This window comes from Pan troglodytes, chromosome 11, assembly GCF_028858775.2.
Source record: "Pan troglodytes isolate AG18354 chromosome 11, NHGRI_mPanTro3-v2.0_pri, whole genome shotgun sequence".
Classification (NCBI taxonomy): Eukaryota; Metazoa; Chordata; class Mammalia; order Primates; family Hominidae; genus Pan; species Pan troglodytes.
Genome location: NC_072409.2, coordinates 7,424,164 through 7,447,337, shown reverse-complemented (window position 1 = coordinate 7,447,337; position 23,174 = coordinate 7,424,164). Strand labels below are relative to the sequence as shown.

The window sequence follows — 23,174 nt, the reverse complement described above, 5'->3', positions numbered from 1 at the left end:
AAAAGTGGTTAAGATCGTACATTTTATAAATATGTTATATGTATTTTACCACAATTATATATATATATATATATATATATATTTTTTTTTTTTTTTTTTTTTTTTTTTTTTTTTTTTGAGACAGGGCCTCCCTCTGTCACCCAGGCTGGAGTGCAGTGGCGTGATCTTGGCTCACTGCAACCTTCGCCCCCGGGCTCAAGCAATTCTCCCACCTCAGCCTCCCAAGCAGCTGGGACCACAGGTGTGTGCCACCACGCCCGGGTAATTTTTTGTATTCTTAGTAGAGACGAGGTCTCACCATGTTGCCCAGCCTGGCCTCAAACTCCTGAGCTCCAGTGATCTACCCGCCTTAGCCTCCCAATGTGCTGGGATTACAGGTATGAGCCACCGTGCCTGGCACTAACATTTTTAAAAATTATATTTAACCATTGCATTGATCTAAAGATGGGTATATTAATATCATACGTTAAAACATGTTCTTCAGCCTAAAGGTTCTTTTTTTTCTTCTGAGTTTAAAGATATTAGAACAGTTTTTGTGGGTTCCTAGAATTCCTGTGGGCTGCCATGTTTCCTGTGCCTGATAGATGAATTTGCTTTGGATGGGTGCACAGCCCAGCTCAGGGTAGCTGCGTGGACCATCAAGAGTCTGCTGCAATCATGTTCTTGACCATAAGAGAAAACTTTAACAAAGAAGCTTCCATAACACCATCAAAAAAACAATTTGGAATTACATTAAATTGATATTTTAACTTGGGGAGAATTTGTATATTTAAACAGTTGGAAATCCGTGAATATAGATGCTGGTCTCTTCAGGTTTTCTCTCTCTCAGTAGCATTTTATAATTTGGTTCATTTATATCTTGCACATTTCATACCAGATTTATTATTAGGTGTTCTACCATTTCCTACATTATTGCTGGCATCAGTTTTTTGTTTGTTTTGTTTTGTTTTGTTTTGTTTTTGTTTTGTTTTTTTAAAAACAGGGTCTTGCTCTATTGCATAGGCTGGAGTGCATTTGCGTGACCTCGGCTCACTGCAACCTCTGCTTCCTGGATTCAAGCGATTCTTGTGCCTCAGCCTTCCAAGTAGCTGGGATTACAGGTGTGCCACAATGCCTGGCTAATTTTTGTATTTTTAGTAGAGACGGGGTTTCACCATATTGCCCAGGCTGGTCTCGAACTCATGACCTCAGGTGATCTGCCTGCCTCAGCCTCCCAAAGTGCTGGGATTACAGGCGTGAGCCACCGCACCCAGCCAGAAAATGCCTATTGCTGGCATTGGTTTTCGTACTCTATCCTGTAGTCAGCCATCTTACGGAGCTCTTATTAATTTTAATAGTCTTAGTAGAATCTTTTAGATTTTCTAGATGTATGTTCAGGTAAGTAGAAGATATAAATATTTTTATCTTTTAGGTTTTTTGTCTTATTGTATTAGCTAGAACTTCCAAAATAACCTTAGGTACCAGTGGTGATATCATATCCTAACTCTACTTAGATATAGTTCCGAAATCTCTAACTTATTCCATGGGTCTATTCTGTAGTCCTTTCCAGAACCGTATTGTTTTAATCATGTGTAAATAACTGGTAGTGAATCAGCCCACTACAGTTCATCTTGCTTCCAAAAATTTTCTTTCTTTCTTTTCTTTTCTTTTCTTTTTTTTTTTTTTTTTTTTGATGGAGTTTCTCTCTTGTTGCCCAGGCTGGAGTGCAACGGCATGATCTCAGCTCACTGCAACTTCTGCCCCCCGGGTTCAAACAATTCTCCTGCCTCAGCCTCCTGAGTAGCTGGGATTACAGGCACGCACCGCCACACCCAGCTAATTTTTGTGTTTTTAGTAGAGACGGGGTTTCACTATGTTGGCCAGGCTGGTCTCGAACTCCTGACCTCAGGTGATCTGCCTTCCTCAACTTCCCAAAATACTGGGATTATAGGCGTGAGCCACCGCGCCAGGCCAGGAAATTTATTTCTATTTTCCTTAGAGTTCGTCTGGGAATGGCTGCCTTTTTTTTTTTTTTTTTTTCGAGATAGGGTCTGACTCTGTTGGCCAGGCTGGAGTGCAATGGCATGATCACAGCCCACTGCAGCCTAACCTCCCGGGCTCAAGGGATCCTTCCACCTCAGCCTCCCAGGTAGCTGGGACTACAGGCTTGTGCCATGACGCCGGGCTAATTTTTGTATTTTTTTTGTAGAGATAGGGTCTCACTATTTTGCCCAGGTTGGTCTCGAACTCCTGGCCTCAAGTTATCCTCCCGCCTCCACCTCCCAAAGTGCTAGGATTACAGGCGTGAGCCACTGCGCACGACCTGGCTGCTAAATTTTATCGAATGACTTCTCTCCCTCGATTTGCTAATGTTAATAAATGGGAAGTAAAGGGGGCATTTATGGGGGTTGGGGCAGAAGACAAGGAAGCCCTCTCTGAGGTGACATTTGTGATAAGACCAGGTACCCTTGTCACAAATGTCAGGTTAGAATCTCTTTGCTGTGGGGACAGAGTGCAGCCGGCAGCAGGAGTGCTTTTCAGGGTTAAGGGCGACAGGAGCTGTGCGGAGCCATGTCACAACCCTGTCCAGGGCACACTTTATTGCTAGGAGGAGATGCGCAAACGGTAGCGATCAGGTAGAGTTAGATCCTCGTGTCCCCTTTTATCTCAGGACTCCAAGGCACTGCTGAACAGTTTCTGTTTAATGAGCAGCCATTGAAGCCTCCCAATGGCGAGAATGAGCCTGCATCTTTACCGACCCCACTCCACAGACGAGGAAACTGAGGCTCAAAGAGGCCCGGGTCGCCTCTGGGGCGGACTCCCGAGCCGCGCACTGCCGGGAACGTCCAGCAGGTGGGAGTGGGCGCCCGGGGACGGCGCGGTCCCTGGTATTTTTAGTGGGGTGGGGCCGCCGCCGCCCGCCCCTCCCTCCAGCCTCCCCGCCCCGCCGGGGAAGGCGGGTCCTGGCGGCCAGCGCGCGGTCCGCGCCCACCCGAGCCGAGCGGGGCCGGCAGAGCGCGCGGCGTCGGTGCCCTTGACCATGGCGGCGGCTGCGCTTCTGCTGGGGCTGGCGCTACTGGCACCGCGGGCGGCCGGCGCGGGCATGGGCGCGTGCTATGACGGCGCAGGGCGCCCGCAGCGCTGCCTGCCGGTGTTCGAGAACGCGGCGTTTGGGCGGCTCGCCCAGGCCTCGCACACGTGCGGCAGCCCGCCCGAGGACTTCTGTCCCCACGTGGGCGCCGCGGGCGCGGGGGCTCAGTGCCAGCGCTGCGACGCCGCCGACCCCCAGCGCCACCACAACGCCTCCTACCTCACCGACTTCCACAGCCAGGACGAGAGCACCTGGTGGCAGAGCCCGTCCATGGCCTTCGGCGTGCAGTACCCCACCTCGGTCAACATCACCCTCCGCCTAGGTAAGCGCGGGCTGGGGGCACCGCCACCGCACCCCGTGTCCCCACTCCACTGGGGGTCTGAGGCTGAGGCCTGAGCTGCTGTGCGCCCAGGTTGGGCTGCAGGACCCAGATATGGTGTTGGATGGGGGGCTCAGAAATAGGAATTAGGCTGGGTGCGGTGGCTCACTCCTGAAATCCCAGCACTTTGGGAGGCCGAGATGGGAGGGTCGCTTGAGCCCAGGAGTTCAAGATCAGCCTGGGCAACGTAGTGAGATCCCATCTTTACAAAAAATAAAAATAGGCCGGGCGCGGTGGCTGACGTCTGTAATCCCAGCACTTTGGGAGGCCGAGGTGGGTGGATCACCTGAGGTCAGGAGTTCGAGACCAGCCTGGCCAACATGGTGAAAACCCGTCTCTACTAAAAATAGAAAAATTGGCCGGGCGTGGTGGTAGGTGCCTGTAGTTCCAGCTACTCAGGAGGCTGGGGCAAGAGAATCGCTTGAACCCGGGAGGTGGAGGTTGCCGTGAGCCGAGGTCACACCACCGTTCTCCAGCCTGGGCAACAGAGCTAACTCCGTCTCAAAAAAAAAAAAAAAGCTGGGCGTGGTGGTGCACACCTATGGTCCCAGCTACTCAAGAGGCTGAGGCAGGAGGATCACTTAAGACTGAGAGGTTGAGGCTGCATGAAATATGATAGTGCCACTGTGCTACAGCCTGGGCTACAGAGTGAGACCTTATCTCTTAATAAAAAGAAAGAATGAAAAAAAGAAGAAGAAAAAAAACAGGACCTGTACCCCTAGATAGCCAGAAGGATAGACTGAGGGGTGCCCCGTGGGGCGGGAGAGGCAGGAAGTCGCTTGCTGAGCTTTGGTTCTAGGTTGCAATTATAATCCCCTGTAATGGTTTTCCATCCTAGACCGGAACTGTTGGGGAGGTGACACACCAAGGACTGAATTGGTCACCCTCTAGGGCAGGGGCTCCTGATCTTGGGTCTTCTGGTCAACTTCAGGTATTCAGTGGACCCCTGAAGCTGCCTGCAGTCCTCGGGTGGGTTCTGGAAGATAGAAGCTGTGACGTTCATCACTGCACAGGCAAAGTTTAACCCTCTGGGGAGGAGGACTAAGTTTCTTCGTGCTGCTGGGCAGCTGCGCCCGGTGGCATGGCCTCTCCGCCCTGCTCATGACTTGCCGAGGTGCAGAAGCCCTTAGATCTCCAGGAATCAGAATCTGGAGTCTGGACCCAGCCCCGGTTCTCAGCCCCTGCCCCCACTGCAGGGAGCTGGAATGCTCTCTCCTCCCTCCGTGTTCAGCCCGATTCCCATGTCCTCTGTGGCCGGGTAAGCGCCAAGTGTCTTTCCTGTTGCAGCCTCCACTGCCCTTTCAGGAGGGGCTGGTATCACTGGTTAGACTCCCTTATCTTCGAGGTCAGCCTCCCAAAGCTTTGAAAACTCAAATTATTTTTATAACTCATTTTGGCTGCTAAACCTGACCTGAGGCTATTTATAAGCTATGTTTATCCTAGTGAGAATGAATATTCATTTGCTTTGCTACTGAAATCTCATTTGAGTACAGCCGGCAGCCCCAGACCCCACTGGGGGTATTAGCACAATATATGGTATAAGGCCTGCATCGTCTTTCTAAAAGCTGAAAAATTTTCAATTCCCAAACACATCTGGAGCCTAGGAGTTTGGATTAGGGATGATGGGACTGTATCCCATGTTTCAGCTGAGAAAATTGAGGCTCGGAGAGGTTATTTTGCCCAAAGGCACAGAGCTGTTAAGTGAGCATCTGAGCATGGACATCAGAGGTCAGAGCATAAACTCTTTGATGTGAGTTCCGCCACCCATCAACTGAGTCAGCTCCACCTCAGCCTGGTGACAGTGTCCTGGGGAGGGCTGGGAAGTGACATTGGAGTGGGGTGCGGGGAGGACCGTGAGCCCCCTCTGCAGAGCACACAGGTACTGGCTACCACCTCAGAAACTCCCTTCTTCTGGGGCCACGTCATCTTCTCTCAGCCTATCTGGATCACTAGGTGGGGCTTCTGAATGGGACGAGGGGGAGGGGACAGGAAGCCAGTGGGGAGGGGGGAGGCTGGGGGAGCTGTCTGGATGGAGCTGGCAGGACCCCAAGGCCACAGGGGAAGGAATCTGGGACAGGGTGGGGAGTTGTGGGGGAGACACAGTGCTCCATGGCAAAGGGTATCACATGTGTCCTGGGAACCCAGGGGCCAAGGAAAGAGCTCAGCCCAGGCACAAACAAGGTGGGAGGAAGTTGGGAGAAATGGCCAAGTTTTTGGATTTGAGGTAGTTCCTGTTTACTGAGCATCTACTGTGTGCCAGGCCCTGTGCTGAGCTGTGCACCCTCGTGGAACTCTGCCTAGAACCTTAGAAGCAGAATGGTTCTGATCCTTCTAAAAGCAAGGAACCTGAGAGCCTCCACACTGTGAATGTAGAGAGCAAACACACACGCACGCACGCACGCACGCACGCACGCACACACTCCCTGCTGTGTCTTATCCCAGTGAGCATTCTTCCTGTTTTGTCGCCGAAAACCAGGCATATAGGAGAGAGTCCACAAGTGTGAGTGACAGGGTCACCACCTCTGTCCTGTGCTCTGGGGCCAGCTCAGCATTCTCTTTTGCCTGCTCTGGGAGGCAGAATAGGGTAGAAATCACGAAAGGGGGCTTTGGACTTAGGCCCAGCAGAGCCACTCACTGGGCAAGTGGAGTCCCCTCTCTCAGCCTCAGTTTCCTCACCTGTACCGTACAGATAAGAGTCGCCACTTCCTGAGCAGCTGTTCGGGTTCATGAGCCCGGGTCGGAGCCATGGCAGTCCCTGTGTGTGACCAGCGTGGCTGCTGAGACAGCTCAGGGCTGAGGCTCCCCTGCGGGGATTGAGAAATGCTCCTCCCGGCCACCCTGCCTCCTCAAAGACATCCTGATGCTGGTCTCTGTTTACGCACAAGGGGCGCCGAGGGCCCAGCGCAGCCCCAGATTTGGCCTCTTTTTGGTTTCCTATGACTTAGATTTGCTCCAGGCTAAGCCATGGCTTGCATAATAGCGGGGGAAGGAGAGGCCTGGGATTGTCGGTGTCCCCTGTGGAGGCCGTCTGATGACCTGTCCTCCTGGTCCTTAGGCCACCTCTGCTGGCTCTGTCCCCCCACTGCTCCCTCTCCTTGAAGGCTCATGGGAAGGGAGAGTGGGCGGCCAGCTCTGGCCCGGGGTCTCCTAGAGGGAATGGGGCGAGGGGCAGGGAAGGAGATGGAGGTCGCCGCATTCCCAGCCCCCCGTGGCTCCTGGACATCTGTTCCGGATCCTCCCGTCATCTCTGAGCTGAGCCTTCCTGTCTGGGATGAAAGGCAGCAGTGGGCTCTGGCAGCCCCAGCCCGCCACCAAGGCCCAGGGAGGCCACGGGGCTGGGGCCTGGAAGTCAGTGGGGTGTTGGGGGAGTGGACAGTGACGGGGGTACAGACCATTCCGGGGCTCTCACCGTGTGCCAAGGACTCGCCCAGGTGGCATCCCAAACCGGCATGCTTTGTTCTTTTACAGACAGGAAAACTGAGGCACTGAGGGTGAGATCAGTTGCTTAGGGTCGCACAACTCAATAAATGGTGGCCCCCGGGACCCTCCCCCTAACTGCTGCACTTGGGAATGAAGAGGGTCCAGGCTAGGCTGGTCCACACGCTTGAAGCCTCGGTCCTGGGAGGAACAGTATGGGCTGTGGCTTTCGGTGGGCTGGGGGAGTCTCCTCCCGGCTTGCACTTGGATCGCTGAGAATCTCCTGGAACCACAGAAAGACCTGAGTCCCCAAGCAGATGAGTTCTCCCCTCCCTACCCCGCAGGTCCCGGATGCCCCTGCATGGAGTTGATTTCTTCTTGCTTTCATTTAGCCGTTTGCTTGGTGGTCACCCAGCCTTGGCTCACTGGCCACAGGATGCAGCTGTGAACAGGGCCATGTGCGGCCCCTGTCCTGAGGGGCTCAGGGCCCACCAGAAGGCAGCCTCTACTGAGCAGTGCTGAGAACGAGGATGTATGCTCAGAACATGCACTGGGGGCGCACGAGCCTCATCTCTAGGGTCAGGAAGGGTCTCGCTGAGACCTGAAGGATGGTAGGAGCTGACCAAAGAGGGAAGGATGTTCTTCGACCCGCCGGGCCTGGATGGCCTGAGTGCAGTCACCGAGAAGACGCTGGGGTCTGGCCAGCCACAGCGAGGAGCCGGGTCCCAGGGTGCTAGACATTAGGGGGACCCTGTGGCCCCTGAGGGGTCCTGGAGCCAGCTGGGTCTCCTGAGCCTTGGCTCCGTTCTGTCTTCCTGTCGAGTGGGTGGCTGCGATTGCCTTGGCCTGGGCCAGTGCTGGGGGCCAAGTCCTCCCTCCTGCTCCCTGGGGGTTCTGGCTGGAACGCTGGGCCCTGAGCAGGGCAGGGGGTCAAGGCAGCGGCTGGTTAGCCTCCATCCACCCACAGAACTGCCCTCCAGGCCCCTGGGCCCAGCTGGCCTTGGCCACCTCTTTCTCTCTGGGCCTCCCAGGACTAATCCAGGAGATGCAGGGCTAGGAAGTGGCAAAGCCCAGGATGGGTGTAGCCAGCCTCCCATGGCCTCTGCATCATCCCTGTCCACTTCCCACACTGCCCTTCAGCAAGGCCTTGGCTGGGCCGAGGCGCTGTCTCTCCTCCAGCGCCTTACATGTGCTGTGGCTTCGGCCCAGCGTACTTCTCCTCCCACCTTCAGCCTAACTCACGTCTTGTTCATCCACAAAACCATTGCATGTCTGCCGATCCCTGTGCTGAGCCCTGGGGATGTCTGTCTGCCCCACTCAGCTTAGAGGTGCCTCCTCTGGAAAACCCCTCACCCCTCTAAGGTTGGGCAGAGGGCCTGCCCACGCATCCTTGCAGCCCCTAATCCTCCTTCCACCAGAGTCTGGATTACACCGCGTGAGGGCTTGGTCTGTTTACGTCCATCCCTATCTCTGAGCTGCCAGAGGGAATGCCTGTTTTCACACCTGTGCCCCAGTGCCCAGCCTGCATTTGCCCACTGCACAGGGTGCTGGGTAAAGGTTGGTCAGGCGAATGAATGGAAGAGCAGCTCAAATTTCATCGAGGCTGGGTGAGGCTCACACCTGTAACCCCAGCACTTTGGGAGGCAGAGACGGGAAGATCACTTGAACCAGAAGTTCAGGGTCAGCCTGGACAACAAAGTGAGACCCTGTCTTTACAAAAATAAAAATAGAAATGAAAAAATTAGCCGGGCACGGGGGCAAGTGCCTGTAGTCCCAGCTACTTGGAAGGCTGAGGTGGGAGGATTGCTGGAGCCTGGGAGTTCGAGGCTGCAGTGATCACACCACTGCACTCCAGCCTGGGCAACAGAGCGAGACCCTGTCTCAGAAAAAAGAAAAATGTAGTTGAACAAATGCTTCGTGCCTGGGACTGTTCCAAGTGCTTCCAAGGCATTTGCTCATTTAGCCCTGTTATTGTTATGCCTATTTTGCAAATGGGGAAACCAAGGCACTACATTGCACAGTCACTTGCCCAGTGAACCCGAGGGAGTTCAGGTATTTTGCCCAAGGCCACAGAGCCAGGAATTGGTGGGGCTGGGCTGTGAACCCCAGGGTTGCAAGATTGCACTGTGTTTCCTCGCTGAGAGCAAGGGAGTGAGGAATTCATGGATGAAGGGCCCCTAGCCTTGCAGGTGCCTCCCGTACTCCTAAGCCACGGTGTTCACAGCAGTGCCGCTATCCTCCCAGCCCAGCCCTGCCCTGCCCTGCTCTCCCTTGCCCAGGCTTCAGCTGCTTGGTCTACCTCCCTTCCCTGTGGCCCCTTGTCCCCGGGCAAGCCCTCCCAGCAGCCATGCCCTTCCCCAGCTCATGCCCTGACTTTGCTTATTTGAATCATAGTCGACATCCAGGACTCCACCTGCACCCCTCGCCCTGACTCGGTCTCCACCTGAGCCCTCGACTGGGTAATTTGAGCAGCTGCCTTGACACCAACCACTCTGAATGTCATGCAAGGGCCCCCGTGTGCAAAGGCTATGCAAGGGCCCCTGTGTGCATAGCAGCATTTTCTTTTCTTTTTTATTTTTTTGAGATGGAGACTCGCTCCACCACCCAGGCTGGAGTGCAATGGTGCGATCTCAGCTCACTGCAACCTCCACCTCCCAGGTTCAAGCGATTCTCCTGCTTCAGCCTCCCAAGTAGCTGAGATTACAAGTTCCTGCCACCACACCCAGCTAATTTTTTGTATTTTTTTGTAGTTACGGGGTTTCACCATGTTGGCCAGACTGGTCTCGAACTCCTGACCTCAGGTGATCTGCCCGCCTCTGTCTCCCAAAGTGCTGGGAATACAGACGTGAGCCACGGCACCTGACCCATAACAGCATTTCCACAATAGCCAAAGGCAAGGCAGCCTAAGTGTCCACCGAGGGGTGAATGATGAGCAAGAGCAAATGTGGTCCATCCATCCAGTAGAATATTACTCAGCCCTGAAAAAGGAGATTCTCACACAGCCACAGTATAGACGAACCCTGAGGACATTATGCTAAGGGAAAGAAGCCAGCCAAAAAAGAACAAATACTGTAGGGTTCCGCTGATATGAGAGGCACCCTGGGATAGTCAAGTCCACAGAGACAGAAGGTAGAATGCCGGTTGCCAGGGGCTGGGGGAGGAGCAATGGAGAGTGACTGTTTCATGGGGACAGAGTTTCAGTTTGGGAAGATGAAAGAGTTCTGGAGATGGATGGTGGTGAAGGTTGCACAACAATGTGAGCTGTGCAAATGGGTAAGATGGTAAATGTCATGTTATACATATTTCACCACAATAAAAGAAGGTTTGGGGAAAAGTACATGTCAGCCCTGTGGGAAGGCAGCTTGGCGACATGGTTGAAGACCCACAAGAATATTCCTGGCCTTTGGCAAAGGAATCCTACTTCTGGGAATTCAAATAAGGGAAGGGTCCTAATGCATGAAAACATTCATCGAGGCGTTCTTTATAGTAGGGAAAAATTGGAACCATAAGGGAATAGTTAAGTAAATTGTAGGACATAAATTCACATGGTGATTGGAGCCATTCAGTGCAACAGCTGACAAAGGGTTTGTAATACACAGGGAGTGCTTAAGTCAAAATGTTGAATGAAGAAAAAGACACAAGTTGGTATATGTGGAATCATCAGATTTATATTTTAAAATCCCTAAAGAGTAGGCAAAAAAGAAAGACATCAAACTGGTAAGCGTGTTTGTCCTCAGGACTTGCAGTGACTTTTCTTCCATTTTCCGTGTTTCTACATTTTCCCAATATTCTCTCATGAAGCTTGTTCTAATTTAAAAACTGGAGAAAACACATTTCTACGATTTTTTTTTTTTTAAAGCACCCGCCTTGCTATGTTCTGTTTTAAGATGTTTTTCAAAGTTCTGGTGCAGCACAGCTTGGCACCGTAACTCCCAACCCCTTAAAAGAAAGCGTGCGGAGCAAACAGGGTCCGGATCTGGGGGCGGCCTGGTGTCTGCGCCTGTTTGGAGCAGAGGCTTCGGGCCTTGGAACGAGGTGGGGGACTGGCCCAGATGTGTATTCGCTAAAGGATGCTGTGTGCGGGCTGCTGCGGGTCACCGGCGCAGACTCCTTGGTAAACATCTAGCAGCCAGACACCTCTCGGGAGGGGAGCTTGGAGCCACTTGAAAGGTAGTTGGCAGCTAGAAGTGTGATGGGAAAAAGGCAGTCACTGGGAGTTCATGCAAACGAGCGGCCTCACGCGATAGGAAACATCCCGGCTTTTCTGTCCTTGCCAAACCAGGAGGTGAGAGAAGACGCAGCAATATCACAGAGACACGGCAGGGACTTTTTGTTACAAGAGTTAATTAGAGGCCGGGTGCAGTGGCTTACGCCTGTAATCCCAGCACTTTGGGAGGCCGAGGCCAGCGGATCACTTGAGGTCAGGAGTTCGAGACCAGCCTAGCCAACATGGTGAAACCCCTTCTCTATTGAAAAAAAAAAAAAAAAAAATTAACCAAGCGTTGTGTTGGGCGCCTGTAATCCCAGCTACTTGGGAGGCTGAGGCAGGAGAATCGCTTGAACCGGAGGCAGAGGTTGCAGTGAGCCGAGATCGGGCCATTGCACTGCAGCCTGGATGACAGCAAGACTGTCTCAAAAAAAAAAAAAAAAAAAAAGGCCAGGTGCAGTAGTTCACACCTGTAATCCCAGCACTTTGGGAGGCCGAGGCGGGCGGATCACCTTCGGTCAAGAGTTCGAGACCAGCCTGGCCAACATGGCAAAACCCCGTCTCTACTAAAAATACAAAAATTAGCCGGGCGTGGTGACGTGTGCCTGTAATCCCAGCTACCCAGGAGTCTGAGGCAGGAGAACCACTGGAACCCGAGAGGCAGAGGCTGCAGTGAACCGAGATTGCACCACTGCACTCCAGCCTGGGCGACAGAGCAAGACTCCATCTCAAAAAATAAATAAATACGTAAATAAAAGAAAGCAGCTTAATCCCTCCTTTGTGATGAAAAAGTTTCTTCCAAAGGCAACAGAAAGGTTGGGAAAGGAGTGGCCCCAAGATCTTTTTTTTTTTTTTTTCTTGAGTTGGAGTCTCACTCTGTAGCCCAAGCTGGAGTGAAGTGGCATGATCTCGGCTCACTGCAACCTCTGCCTCCTACGTTCAAGCGATTCTCATGCCTCAGCCTCCCGTGTAGCTGGGATTACAGGTGCATGCCACCATGCCCGGCTAATTTTTTGTATTTTAGTAGAAACGAGGTTTCACCATGTTGCCCAGGGTGGTCTCGAACTCCTGAGCTCAGGTGATCCACCTGCCTCGGCCTCCCAAAGTGCTGGAATTACAGGTGTGAGCCACCGCGCCCGGCCCCCAAGATCTTTTAAACAGCGACGAGAATTAAAATCTGCAGCCCTAGCCCAGACCCTCACAAGCTCCAGGGGCTAATGAGGCTTCTGGGTGATTGAGACAGCTGTGTTCCTATCAGGAAAGCCAAGCCAAGATGTCATCCTTGACTGTTAGCTGGTGGTGACACTGCTTGGGAGTACTTGGCTTCCCTCACCTCCAGGCCGCCCAATATGCTGTTCTCTCTGTCTAGAATTCTGTTCCCTCTGCTCTCCTCGCCTGTCTAGCTCCCATGCACCCCTGCTCATCCCACCAGCTTACTGGACCACATGCCCCAAACTTACCTCTCACCACCTCCTCCCTCTCCATGCTCCTGCCAGCCTGAACTACAGGCTTCACCACAAGGTGGCCACAGCTTTGCCAACATCCTGCCTGGTGTGGAATGCACCTTCTCCTCACCTTCCCTGGCTAATGGCTGCTCATCCTTGGAACCATAGGTTTGAGTGCCTTGTTGATGCTCCCACAGCCTCCCTGGGCTACTTTGTCCTGTTCTATAAAGACCTGCCTGTCTCGGCTGGGCACGGTGGCTCACGCCTCTAATCCCAGCACTTTGGGAGGCCGAGGCAGGCAAATCACTTGAGGTCAGGAGTTTGAGACTAGCCTGGCCTACATGGTGAAATCCCGTCTCTACAGAAATACAAAAATTAGCCAGGCTTGGTGGTGCATGCTTGTAATCCCTGCTACTCAGGAGGCTGAGGCAGGAGAATGGCTTGAATCCAGGGGACGGAGGTTGAAGTGAGCCAAGATCATGTCACTGCACTCCAGCCTAGGCAACAGAGTGAGACTTTGTCTCAAAACAAACAAACAAAAAAAAAACAAGACCTGCCTCTCTCTCCCTACCTGTAACCTCCCCTTGGGGCAGGTGCCATGAATCCTTATAGCTGTGCATGGCACCTAGTACACAAGAGGTGCCCAATAAATGCTTGCCGGATGAATGAGTAGACTCGAGGCAGGATTTGTACCTTCAAGGAGTTTATAATCCAGTGAGAGAGTGGAGACAGCAGGCAGTCCTGACAGTATGGATCACATTGTCCCAAGTGTGCCTGGAAATCATGATCCCTGGATGAGTCTCTGTTTCACACTAGCCAGCATTTAGTGAGCACCTGCTATGTGCCAGATGCTTTGCCAAGTACTTTACCCACACTGTATGGCTGAGATCCCCAAACGCTTCATTTACTAGTGAGGAGTCAGGCTCAGGGAGCAGAAGGACTTCCTCAGTGTCATGGCCAAAGTCACTGCTCAAAACCGGGGTGCCCTCCTACTCAGGAGTCCATGGAGCCCCAGAGAGAACGGGCTGCCTAGGAAGGGGGTGAAGGGGGTGCTGGTGCCCATGGAGACATGGAGGTCCCACCCGCCCCCCTCCCAGTCTTCACCTGCTGGCTGAGCCAGCAGCTGGGCACAGCAGAGCCTCCCCCGGCCGGGCCCTGCACCGCCCAAGCCAAACAGCAGGAGCGCCAAACTGTGTCCCCTCCAGCCAGCTGGAACATAAAGCCCATCAAGAATGACACCGGGACAGTCATAAAATCACGCCGGCCCACATCCGGCAGTGACCAAGCAGAATGAGCTCAGTACGAAGAGGCTTATTTTGGGAAAATGGAAACAAAACAAAGCCCTATAATTGGAGCCATCTGGGCAGTAGTGGCCTAGGGAGTGGGGCGGGAGGGGCTAGGGTGGAAAGCTGGGCTGGGAATGCATGGGTGAGGCTGCCCTGCCCACCTCCAGCATCAGAACCAGGTGGGTGAGCTGCTCCCAGCCTACAGGGGAGTCACACCCAGCAGGGTCCCTGAGCCCCATCTGGCCACCCACTGTTCCTGTTCTTCCTTTCCCAGCCGAGCTCTTGGCACTTCTGGGTGTGGTGACTCCCTATAAGGAGCTGGGGACTCCCCATGGCCATAATGCCAGATACCACAAGACCCTGGCTGAACCAGGGATAGGCTCCATCACAGCCCTCCCATCTTGGCACTAAGTCTAAGCCCCAAATATGAATCAAGATTGCCAAGTCTAAAAAAACAAAAAGATTGCCAAGTTCTCCTCTAACCTGGGGAGACCAAACAGTTTTCCTTGGATTCAGTGTTGCCTAGGGCTTTGTGTTAAGAAGGATTCTGAGGTACAGTCTGAGCCAAAACATGACTGAGACATGACTACATGTTTGCAAAGAGAGGTGGCAGGGCATTCCAGACCATTGCAATAAGTCAGGGAACAGACGAGGGGCTGAGAGAATGACAGAGAGGAGGGCTAACACAAGGAATATTCCAGAGAATGAGCTAGTGATCTGGTGAATACTGAGGTCACTTGCTGAGGTAGGAGGTGATTCACCAGCTTCTTGTTTTGGTGCATAGAGAGACTAGGGGAGGAAGGAGGGTGCCTTTATTTTCCCCCCCCAAATACATGTAACACAAACGTGGAGTCTGGCTTTCGGTTCTTTTGGGTATATCCCCAGAAGTGGAAGTGCTGGATCACATGGCAATTCTATTCTTAGGTTTTTTGATGTTTTTTTTTTTGTTTTTTGTTTTTTGTTTTTTTTTCTCCCCAGAGTCTCTGGCTTCTTTTAATTAGTTTTAACCTTTAAGCTTTTGTAAGTGTAATCAACCAGCTGAGGATGGTAGGGGATATTTCCCAACACTTCTCGTGTAAACTCAAATTGTAGGTTCTTGCTTGGAGTAACACAGGCTCTTCACTGCTTACAAGGTTATTCTTGAGTTGCAAAAATTCTCTCTCCGTGGTTTTTCCTGTATTCCTCTATTCAATCTCGGCTGCCACAGAAAGCAGAAAGCAGAAAGCAGTCAGAGAGAAAGCACAGGGACGCTGTTTTTGCATCTGTAGTGGAAACCTTAGCAGACAGTAACTGCTCTGGGGCTGTCAAATAGATGCATTGTTTTTAGTTTTTTCGGGAACCACCAGTTTCCCATAGCGATGCACCATTTCACATTCCCACCCACAGTGCATGAGGGTTCCAGTTTCTCCATATCCTTGCCAGCACTTGTTATCTTCTGGTTTTTTTGATAATAGCCATCCTAATGGACGTGAGGTCCAGTTATACATATATATAACTGTGTAGGGAAAAACTCCTCAAACTGTGTTTTTCCTCTGCTCTCAGACCACAGCCATCATCAACACAGAAGACTTCTGTGACCAAATGCGTGGGTTTTTCCCCCACACAACAAGCAGCGGTACCAGCTGGGTGTCCTCTAATTCAGTTCCAACACGATCTAGTCAGAGACAGCATCCGGTCCCACAGGTTGAGGGCTCAGTCCCCAAGGCTGTCTTCTGCCACACACACCAGTCTCAAGTCTAGGCCTCACCAACTTCTGACAGATTAGCTTCAAGTTCCCATGACCCCTTCTTTGGGTTCAATCAATTCACTGGAGCAGCTCACAGAACTCAGGGTAACACATTGACCGGTTTATTATAAAGAATATTGCAAAGGACACAGATGAAGAGATGAGCAGGGTGAGGAACGGTGAAGGGGCGGGAGCTTCCATGCCCTCCCTGGGTGCCACCCTCCAGGAACCTCCCCGTGTTCGGCCATCCAGAAGCTCCCTGAACCCTGTCCTCAGGTTCTCATGGACGCTTCATGCATCAGCATTGCTTCCCTTGGGTGTAGGGTGGGACCCTCTCTTGGAGGGTCTTAAGACCCACAGTCAGAAAGGTGGGGGAACTTTAGAGTGAAAGGAGGGCAGGAGAAGGCAGAGGCCTGCCCCTGAGGCCCAACACACCCAAAATTCTAATGAAAGACTGTAAGGAGGGCTATGGGAGTCATAAGCCAGGAGCTGTGGATGAAAACACACACACACACACACACATATATATGTATTTTTTAAATAGAGAGACATGGTCTCACTATGTTGCCCAGGCTGGTCTCAAACCCCTGGGCTCAAGTGATCCTCCCACCTTGGCCTCCCAAAGTGCTAGGATTACAGGTGTGAGCCACCACGGCCAGCCCGAAAACTGATAGCTATCATAACACCACAATAACATACATAGTATATATAACAGCTTTAGGAGATACAATTCACATACCGTATAATTCACCCATTTAAACTATACAATCCAGTGGTTTTTAGTATATACACACAGTTGTGCAGCCATCACCACAATCAATTTTAGAATATATTTATTTATTTATTTATTTTGAGACAGGGTCTCACTCTGTTGCACAGGCTGGAGTGCAGTGGCACGATCACAGCTCACTGTGGCCTCTACCTCCTAAGCTCAAGCCATCCTCCCACCTCAGCCTCTCAGGTAGCTGGGATAGGCAAGCCACCACGCCCAGCTAATTTTTTAATTTGTTCTTATTTATTTATTTATTTTTTGTAGAGAGAGGATCTTGCTATGTTACCCAGGCTGGTCTCAACTCCTGGGCTCAAGCGATCCTCCAGCCTCAGCCTCCCAAAGTGCTGGGATGACAGGTGTGAGCCACTAAGCCCGGCTTGGAACACCTTTATTACCCTGTACCTATTAGCAGTCACTTTCTGTTTTCCCCCAATCCCCATCCTGAACCCCTATCCTGTGACAACCACCTGTGTCCTTCCTATCTCTGTGGATTTGCCTATTCTGGACATTTACATGGAATCCCATAAGATGTGGTCTTTGGTGATTAGCTTCTGCCACTTAACGTTCTCGTGGTTCATTCTTGTGGTTGCGTGTGTCAGCACTTCATTTCTTCTTGTAGCCCAATCATATTCCATCATATGATATATGCCACGTTTTATTGATTCATTCATCAGTTGCTGGGCATTGGAGTTGTTCCCACTCTTTGGCTGTTACAAAGAAAGCTGCTGTGAACATCCATATGTACGTTTTGTGTGGATGTATATGTTTTCATTTCTCTTGGTTATATGCTGAGGACTGGAATTGCTAGGTCCTGTGATAACCCTGTGTGTAACATTTTGAGGAACTGCTAGGCTGTTTTCCAAAGTGGCCGCCCCATTTTACATTCCCGTCAGCAGTATATGAGGGTTCCAATCCCCCAACTTCCTCACCAACATTTGTTATTACCTCTGTTCATGCTACCCAGCCTTGAGGGTGTGAAGGAAATCTCATTCTGGTTTTGACTTGCATTTCCCTGCTGGCCAATGATGTGGAGCATTTTTTCTTGTGTTTCTTGGCCATTCATATATCCACTTTGCAGAAATGTCTATTCAAAACCTTTGCCATTTTTGTTTTTTCTTTTTTGAGATAGAGTCTCACTCGGTTGCCCAGGTTGGAGTGCAGTGGCGTGATCATGGCTCACCGCAGCCTCTAATTCCTAGGCTCAAGGGATCCTCCCACCTCAGCCTCCCAAGCAGCTTGGAGGCACGGGCCACCATGCTCGGCTCATTTTTTATATTTTTTGTAGAGTTGGGGTTTCATCATGTTGCCCTGGCTAGTTGTGAACTCCTGCGCTCAAGCAATCTACTCCTCCTTTGTCAGTTTTTAATTGTGTTGTCTTTTTGAGTTGTAAGAATTCTTTATATATTCTGGATAAGTCCCTTATCAGATATATGATTTGCAACTATTTTCTCCCACTCTGTGGGTTGCCTTTTCATTTTCTCAGTGGTGTTCCTTGAAGGACAGAAGTTTTGGTTTTGATTAAGTCCAGTTTATGTATTTTTTCTTTTGTTACCCGTGCTTTTCGTATCATTTCTAAGAAGGCTCTTCTAGTGCAAAGTCCCAAATATTATTTACTCCTCTGTTTTCTTCTAAGAAAGAAGTTTTAGCTTTTTTTTTTTTTTTTTTTTTTAGACAGTCTTGCTCTGTCACCCAGGCTGGAGTGCAATGGCACCATCTCAGCTCACTGCAAACTCCACCTCTTGGGTTCAAGCAATTCTCCTGCCTCAGCCTCCCGAGTAGCTGGGATTACAGGCGCCCACCACCACACCTGGCTAATTTTTTTATTTTTAGTAGAGACAGGGATTCACCATGTTGGTCAGGCTGGTCTCGAACTCCTGACCTCAGGTGATCCACCCGCTTCGGCCTCCCAAAGTGCTAGGATTACAGGCATGAGCCACTGCACCCAGCCTTTTAGCTCTTACCTAGAGCCAAGATGTTTCAGCAGACGACTAGGGTGGCTTGTCCTCGGCACCTAAGGAAGATGGTGGTGGCAGTGGGCAGCCTCTTGGGGGTCTCTGGGACCAGGGATGGAAGGATCAGAGAATAGAAAGCCGGCCATGGGGAGGGGACTGGGCATCTTCTGTGCTGCTCTGGGTAGTGAGAGGCTACTGCCAACGGTAGAGATGCAGGAGGGACTCCCTGCGTGGGCCGTTCTTCTCTTCATTCATTTGTTCCTGCACCAACACTCAGTGAATGCCTGCCAGGTGTCAGGCACCTTGCTAGGCACTGGGGTGGCAGAGGTTACCAAAGAGACGCCCGGTGCCGACGGTGAGGAGCTCTGTCCAGCGTGGGGAGCCACCGCTGAGCAGGTAACTCTGCAGGAGGCTAGCTATGGAGTCACATTGCAGGAGGCCCCCTCTCCTGTCCTGGGGGGATGTCAGGGGTGTGCATTAGGGCTTAAGGTTGAGTTGGGCTTCTGTGAGGAGGGGGTACCTGGATGGAGTCCTAAACGTAGGAGGATGGGGAGAGATGGTGGCATTTCAGGCAGTGGGGAAATTGCCTTTTTAAATTCAGGCTGTACTTCCTTCTTATTATTGAAATCATACCCGCTCTCAGTGTAGAAGCCAGATACTTCCCAGCTCGAACTGTGGAAGGCGGCAGTTCTCCCGCGCCCGCACCCCAGCCTCCCTCTCTGCCCGGCGCTCTCTGAGCCATTTCTGTTCCCTGATGTATCCTTATCTCCTAGCCCTGTGCCTGCACTGCCATGTCAGGGTTTTTCTCTTCTTAGGCATTGCCTGTTGACATCCCATGAGGGAAGAGGAGGAATTGGGAACCCCCTTCCCTCTACCACAGCCATCCTCCCTACCCCAGCCTCCCAGGGTAGCTGAGTCATTGTGATGGAGCCAGGTCTGCTGTTGAGGATGCTTCCAGGGTGGAGCGCAGGGCAGGCAGGTGCCTAAAGCCTGCAGATCCTCCAGCTGGGTGTCGGGGGCATGTGGGGGAGTGGGGCTAAAGCCCAGGGAAGGGAGAGGCCACTGGAAGCTGGGGGTTCAGGGAGCAAGCAGAGGGGCTCAGGAGGGGGCCAAGGCAGGCAAAGGAGAGGAGAGCAGGTGGAGGCCCCAGGAGAGGGGACTTTCGAGGAGGTGAGTATGATCAGAGGCCCAGGAAGTGAGGCATGATCAGAGGCCCCTGGCTGTGGCCACCGGGGGCTGTGGGTGAGGTAACTTTGCAAATACAGTGTCTTCTGTGGAGTGGCCCAGAGAAGCTGAATTGCAGTAGGTTGAAGGTTGAGTTGGGAGATGAGGCTGTGGGGCAGTGGATTTAAACCTGTCTTGGGAAATTTGGAAGATAGAAACTTGGAGCAATAAGGGGTCCAGGGAGGATTTCGTTAGGATTAGGAGATATGTAGTCATTGCAAGGGAATGAGGCCGAAGGCACAGTGCAAGGATCAGCTTTGTTGGGGTGTAGTAAAAGAAATAACTGTCTAACGGTAGAGCAGGCTTTCTTAGAATGTGGCAACATCCCATTGCTGGAGATATTTGAGCAAACAGAGACGGCTGCCTCTCAGGGGTGTTGCAACGGAGATTCCTGTGCAGGGTGGCGAGTTGACGCAGAAGAGGGACGGCAAATACTTGGGAAGCATGTGGGCATTGTCCTTTCCAGTGCCCCAGCAGGCATCATGAATGGAGGGTGGCTTCCCCTGTCCAGAGCTCCAGACAGCTTCCAACGATCCATCCACGCTAGTGCCTGCAATGCAGCCATCTGTCCTCCCTAGACCAGGATTCCATACCTCCTTCCCCTTCCATAAAATGGGCCCCGTTTTCCTGGCTGCAGGGAAGGCTTACGAGATCACGTATGTGAGGCTGAAGTTCCACACCAGTCGCCCTGAGAGCTTCGCCATCTACAAGCGCAGCCGCGCCGACGGCCCGTGGGAGCCCTACCAGTTCTACAGCGCCTCCTGCCAGAAGACCTACGGCCGGCCCGAGGGCCAGTACCTGCGCCCCGGCGAGGACGAGCGCGTGGCCTTCTGCACCTCTGAGTTCAGCGACATCTCCCCGCTGAGTGGCGGCAACGTGGCCTTCTCCACCCTGGAGGGCCGGCCCAGCGCCTACAACTTTGAGGAGAGCCCTGGGCTGCAGGTCAGGGAGGAGCGGGGCTTTGGAGGTCGGGATGGGGTTGGGACTGGGTCACGGCAGTAGGAGGGTCTGATGTGCCAGGACACAGGGTGGGGGACCTGCAAAACCCCATGGTTTTCTTTTTCTTCTTTTATTTTTGGAGACTGAGTCTTGCTCTGTCGCCCAGGCTGGAGTGCAGTGACGCGATTTCGGTTCGCTGAAATCTCCGCCTCCTTGGTTCAAGCTATTCTGCCTCAGCCTCCCAAGTAACTGAGATTACAGGTGCCCGCCACGACGCCTGGCTGATTCTTTTTTGTATTTTTAGTAGAGACGGGGGTTTCGCCATGTTGGCCAGGCTGGTCTTGAACTCCTGACATTAAGCGATCCACCTGCCTCGGCCTCCCAAAGTGCTGGGATTACAGGCATGAGCCACTGCCCTTGGCCCCAAACCCCATGGTTTTCAAGCTTTCTGCCACAGAAGCCTCGTTGCACCCAAGTCTTCTGTGGATGCTGCTAATGAACCAGAAGGAAGACGGGCTGCTCAGTGGACCAGAGCTGTCCCTTCCCTGGCCTCCTGGGGCAGAGCCCTGTGGCTCCCAGGAGCCTGTGAGGGCTGTCAACCCACCTGGCCCCTTCCTTATATGGGTGTGGAAGCGGAGGCCTGGAGGGAGACAGCATTTTCCAGGGGCACAAATGAGGCGTGGAAGGGCCCAGGCCAGCACATGAGTGTCCAGACTCTTGGCTGGTGTTCTTTCCAGAACTCTCCGCCGAGGGGCCTCGCTTCCTCCTCCTGTGAATTAATAACAGGGCCTGCCCATGTGTCTCCAAGGGCTCCTATGACAATGGCAAAATACAACAGGAACATGGGCTTTGGAGTCATAGAGCCCTGGGTCCCACGCTGTAAGTCCGTGCCAACCAGCAGCACTTTCTGTGATGACGGAAAGCGCCTCTAGCTGCACTGTCCCATGAGATGTGGCCAGCGCAGTTGAGGAACTGGATTTCATATTTTATTATTAATATTTTATTATTAAATATTAATAAATTTAATAAAATAATAATTATTTTATTAACTTAGCCACATGTGGCCAGTGGCTGCCACGTTGGAGAGACTGCTGTGGGGTAGCGGGAACACACACACTGTGACCAGTGTGGTGGTTGGCACGTAGAGCGTGCCCACCCACACTCGGGAGATACGTGCGCATGACAGCTCCCCGTCCTTGTCCTCACGGTAGAGAGGACGGCTGGCCTGTCGCCATGTCAGTCCATTCAGGGCCCTCCAGTTCAGCCCAGTAGGTCCACCCAGATGTGCAGACCTGCCGGGATCGGCACCTATCTGTGTCCACGTTGCTGTGTGTCCATAGCTGTCCATCTCCACACAAGTGTGTTGGGTGGCTCTCCAGTCCACAGGTCCCCAACCCCCGGCTGCAGACCGGTACTGGTCCATGGCCTGTTAGGAACCAAGTCACACAGCAGGAGATGAGCGTGGGCAGGTGAGCTTTCCTGCCTGAGCTCCGCCTCCTGTCAGATCAGCCTCCTGCCTGAGCTCCGCCTCCTGTCAGATCAGCCTCCTGTCAGATCAGCCTCCTGTCAGATCAGCTGCGGCATCAGATTCTCCCAGGAGCAACTGGGTTGCGTGTCCTCATGAGAGTCTAGTGCCTGATGGTCTGAGGTGGAACAGTTTCATCCCAAACCACCGCTCACCCTGTTCGTGGAAAAATCGTCTTCCACGAAACCTCTTCCTGGTGCCGAAAAGGTTGGAGTACAGCTGCTCTAGTCCATTTCCCCGGGTTCAGACCCAAGACGTGTCCAAACCCAGGGAACCTGCCCTCTCCTGCCCTCCAGACTTTCAGAGCGTCTCCTTTGCCCATCTGGGATAACGAGGGAACCAGGGTTAGAATCCTGTTTCCAGAGGGGACACTGAGACCCAAAAAGAAGTTGCATTCTGTCAGCGATGTGCAGCATGAGAACACACGGAGCTGGCCGTGTCGGGGTCCCCAGGACCACCCTTGGGTTTAGTGGTTCGCTATAAGGACTCACGGAACTCAGAAAAGCTGTGAGGCTCAGAGCTGCAATTTTTTACAATGAAAGGCTACCGGCTCACATCAGCCAGCGGAGAGGCGCACGGCCAGGTCACAGAAGGGACCAACCAGGCTCTGAGCTTCCAGCTGTTCTCCCAATGCAGTGGAGTCACACGCACAGCACATATTTCCCCAGAGCCACATGTGACAGTGTGCGTAGAGTACTGCCAACTTTGAAGGCCAGAGTTTTTTAATAATTTTTTTTTTTCTTAAATAGAGACCTCGTCTCACTATGCTGCCCAAGCTGGTCTCTTACTCCTGGGCTCAAGCGATCCTCCCACCTCAGCCTCCCAAAGTGCTAGGCTTAAATGTGTGAGCCACCACACCTGGCCTGAAGTCCAGGGTTTTTACTGGAGGCTGGCAGTGTAGACACGGCTGACCACCTGTGTGGCTGACCTGTCTCCAGCCCCTCCAGAGGTGAAGCCGATTCTGTGTGGCCCGAGGCCCCCACCACAAATCACATCATCCGCATAGACTACCTAGTGTGGCCCAAGGGAAGACCCTCTTATCAGGAGGGACATCCAAGGATATGGAGGTCACTCCCCTGGATCCAGGGCAAAGGGCCAGGCCCCTCTTTGGGCAAGCCGAATCCTATATCACACAGTACCACATCTCTAGACGTCCAGGCCCTGCTTGTCCCACTAAAAATGTACATGTCACCATGATTTTGTTTAAAAATTACAATTTCTTCTCCACGGGG

General features: G+C 52.4%; 1 protein-coding gene and 1 pseudogene across 2 annotated transcripts in view; one reads left to right on the top strand and one right to left on the bottom strand.

The window, feature by feature from the left end:
• The first annotated feature begins 2,952 nt into the window (after positions 1 to 2,952).
• LAMC3 (laminin subunit gamma 3) overlaps positions 2,953 to 23,174 on the top strand; it is an 80,466-nt gene continuing 60,244 nt past the window's right edge. The window contains exons 1-2 of one of the 2 annotated variants that reach the window (XM_016961884.4): positions 2,953 to 3,392; positions 20,116 to 20,420. In XM_016961884.4, coding sequence (XP_016817373.1) covers positions 3,020 to 3,392; positions 20,116 to 20,420 — 678 coding nt within the window. In that variant the 5' untranslated portion in view covers positions 2,953 to 3,019. The remainder of the gene's footprint in view (positions 3,393 to 20,115; positions 20,421 to 23,174) is intronic. The other variant, XM_016961883.4, reaches the window with a different exon arrangement.
• On the bottom strand, positions 14,977 to 15,122 carry LOC112204469 (small nucleolar RNA SNORA31; annotated as a pseudogene).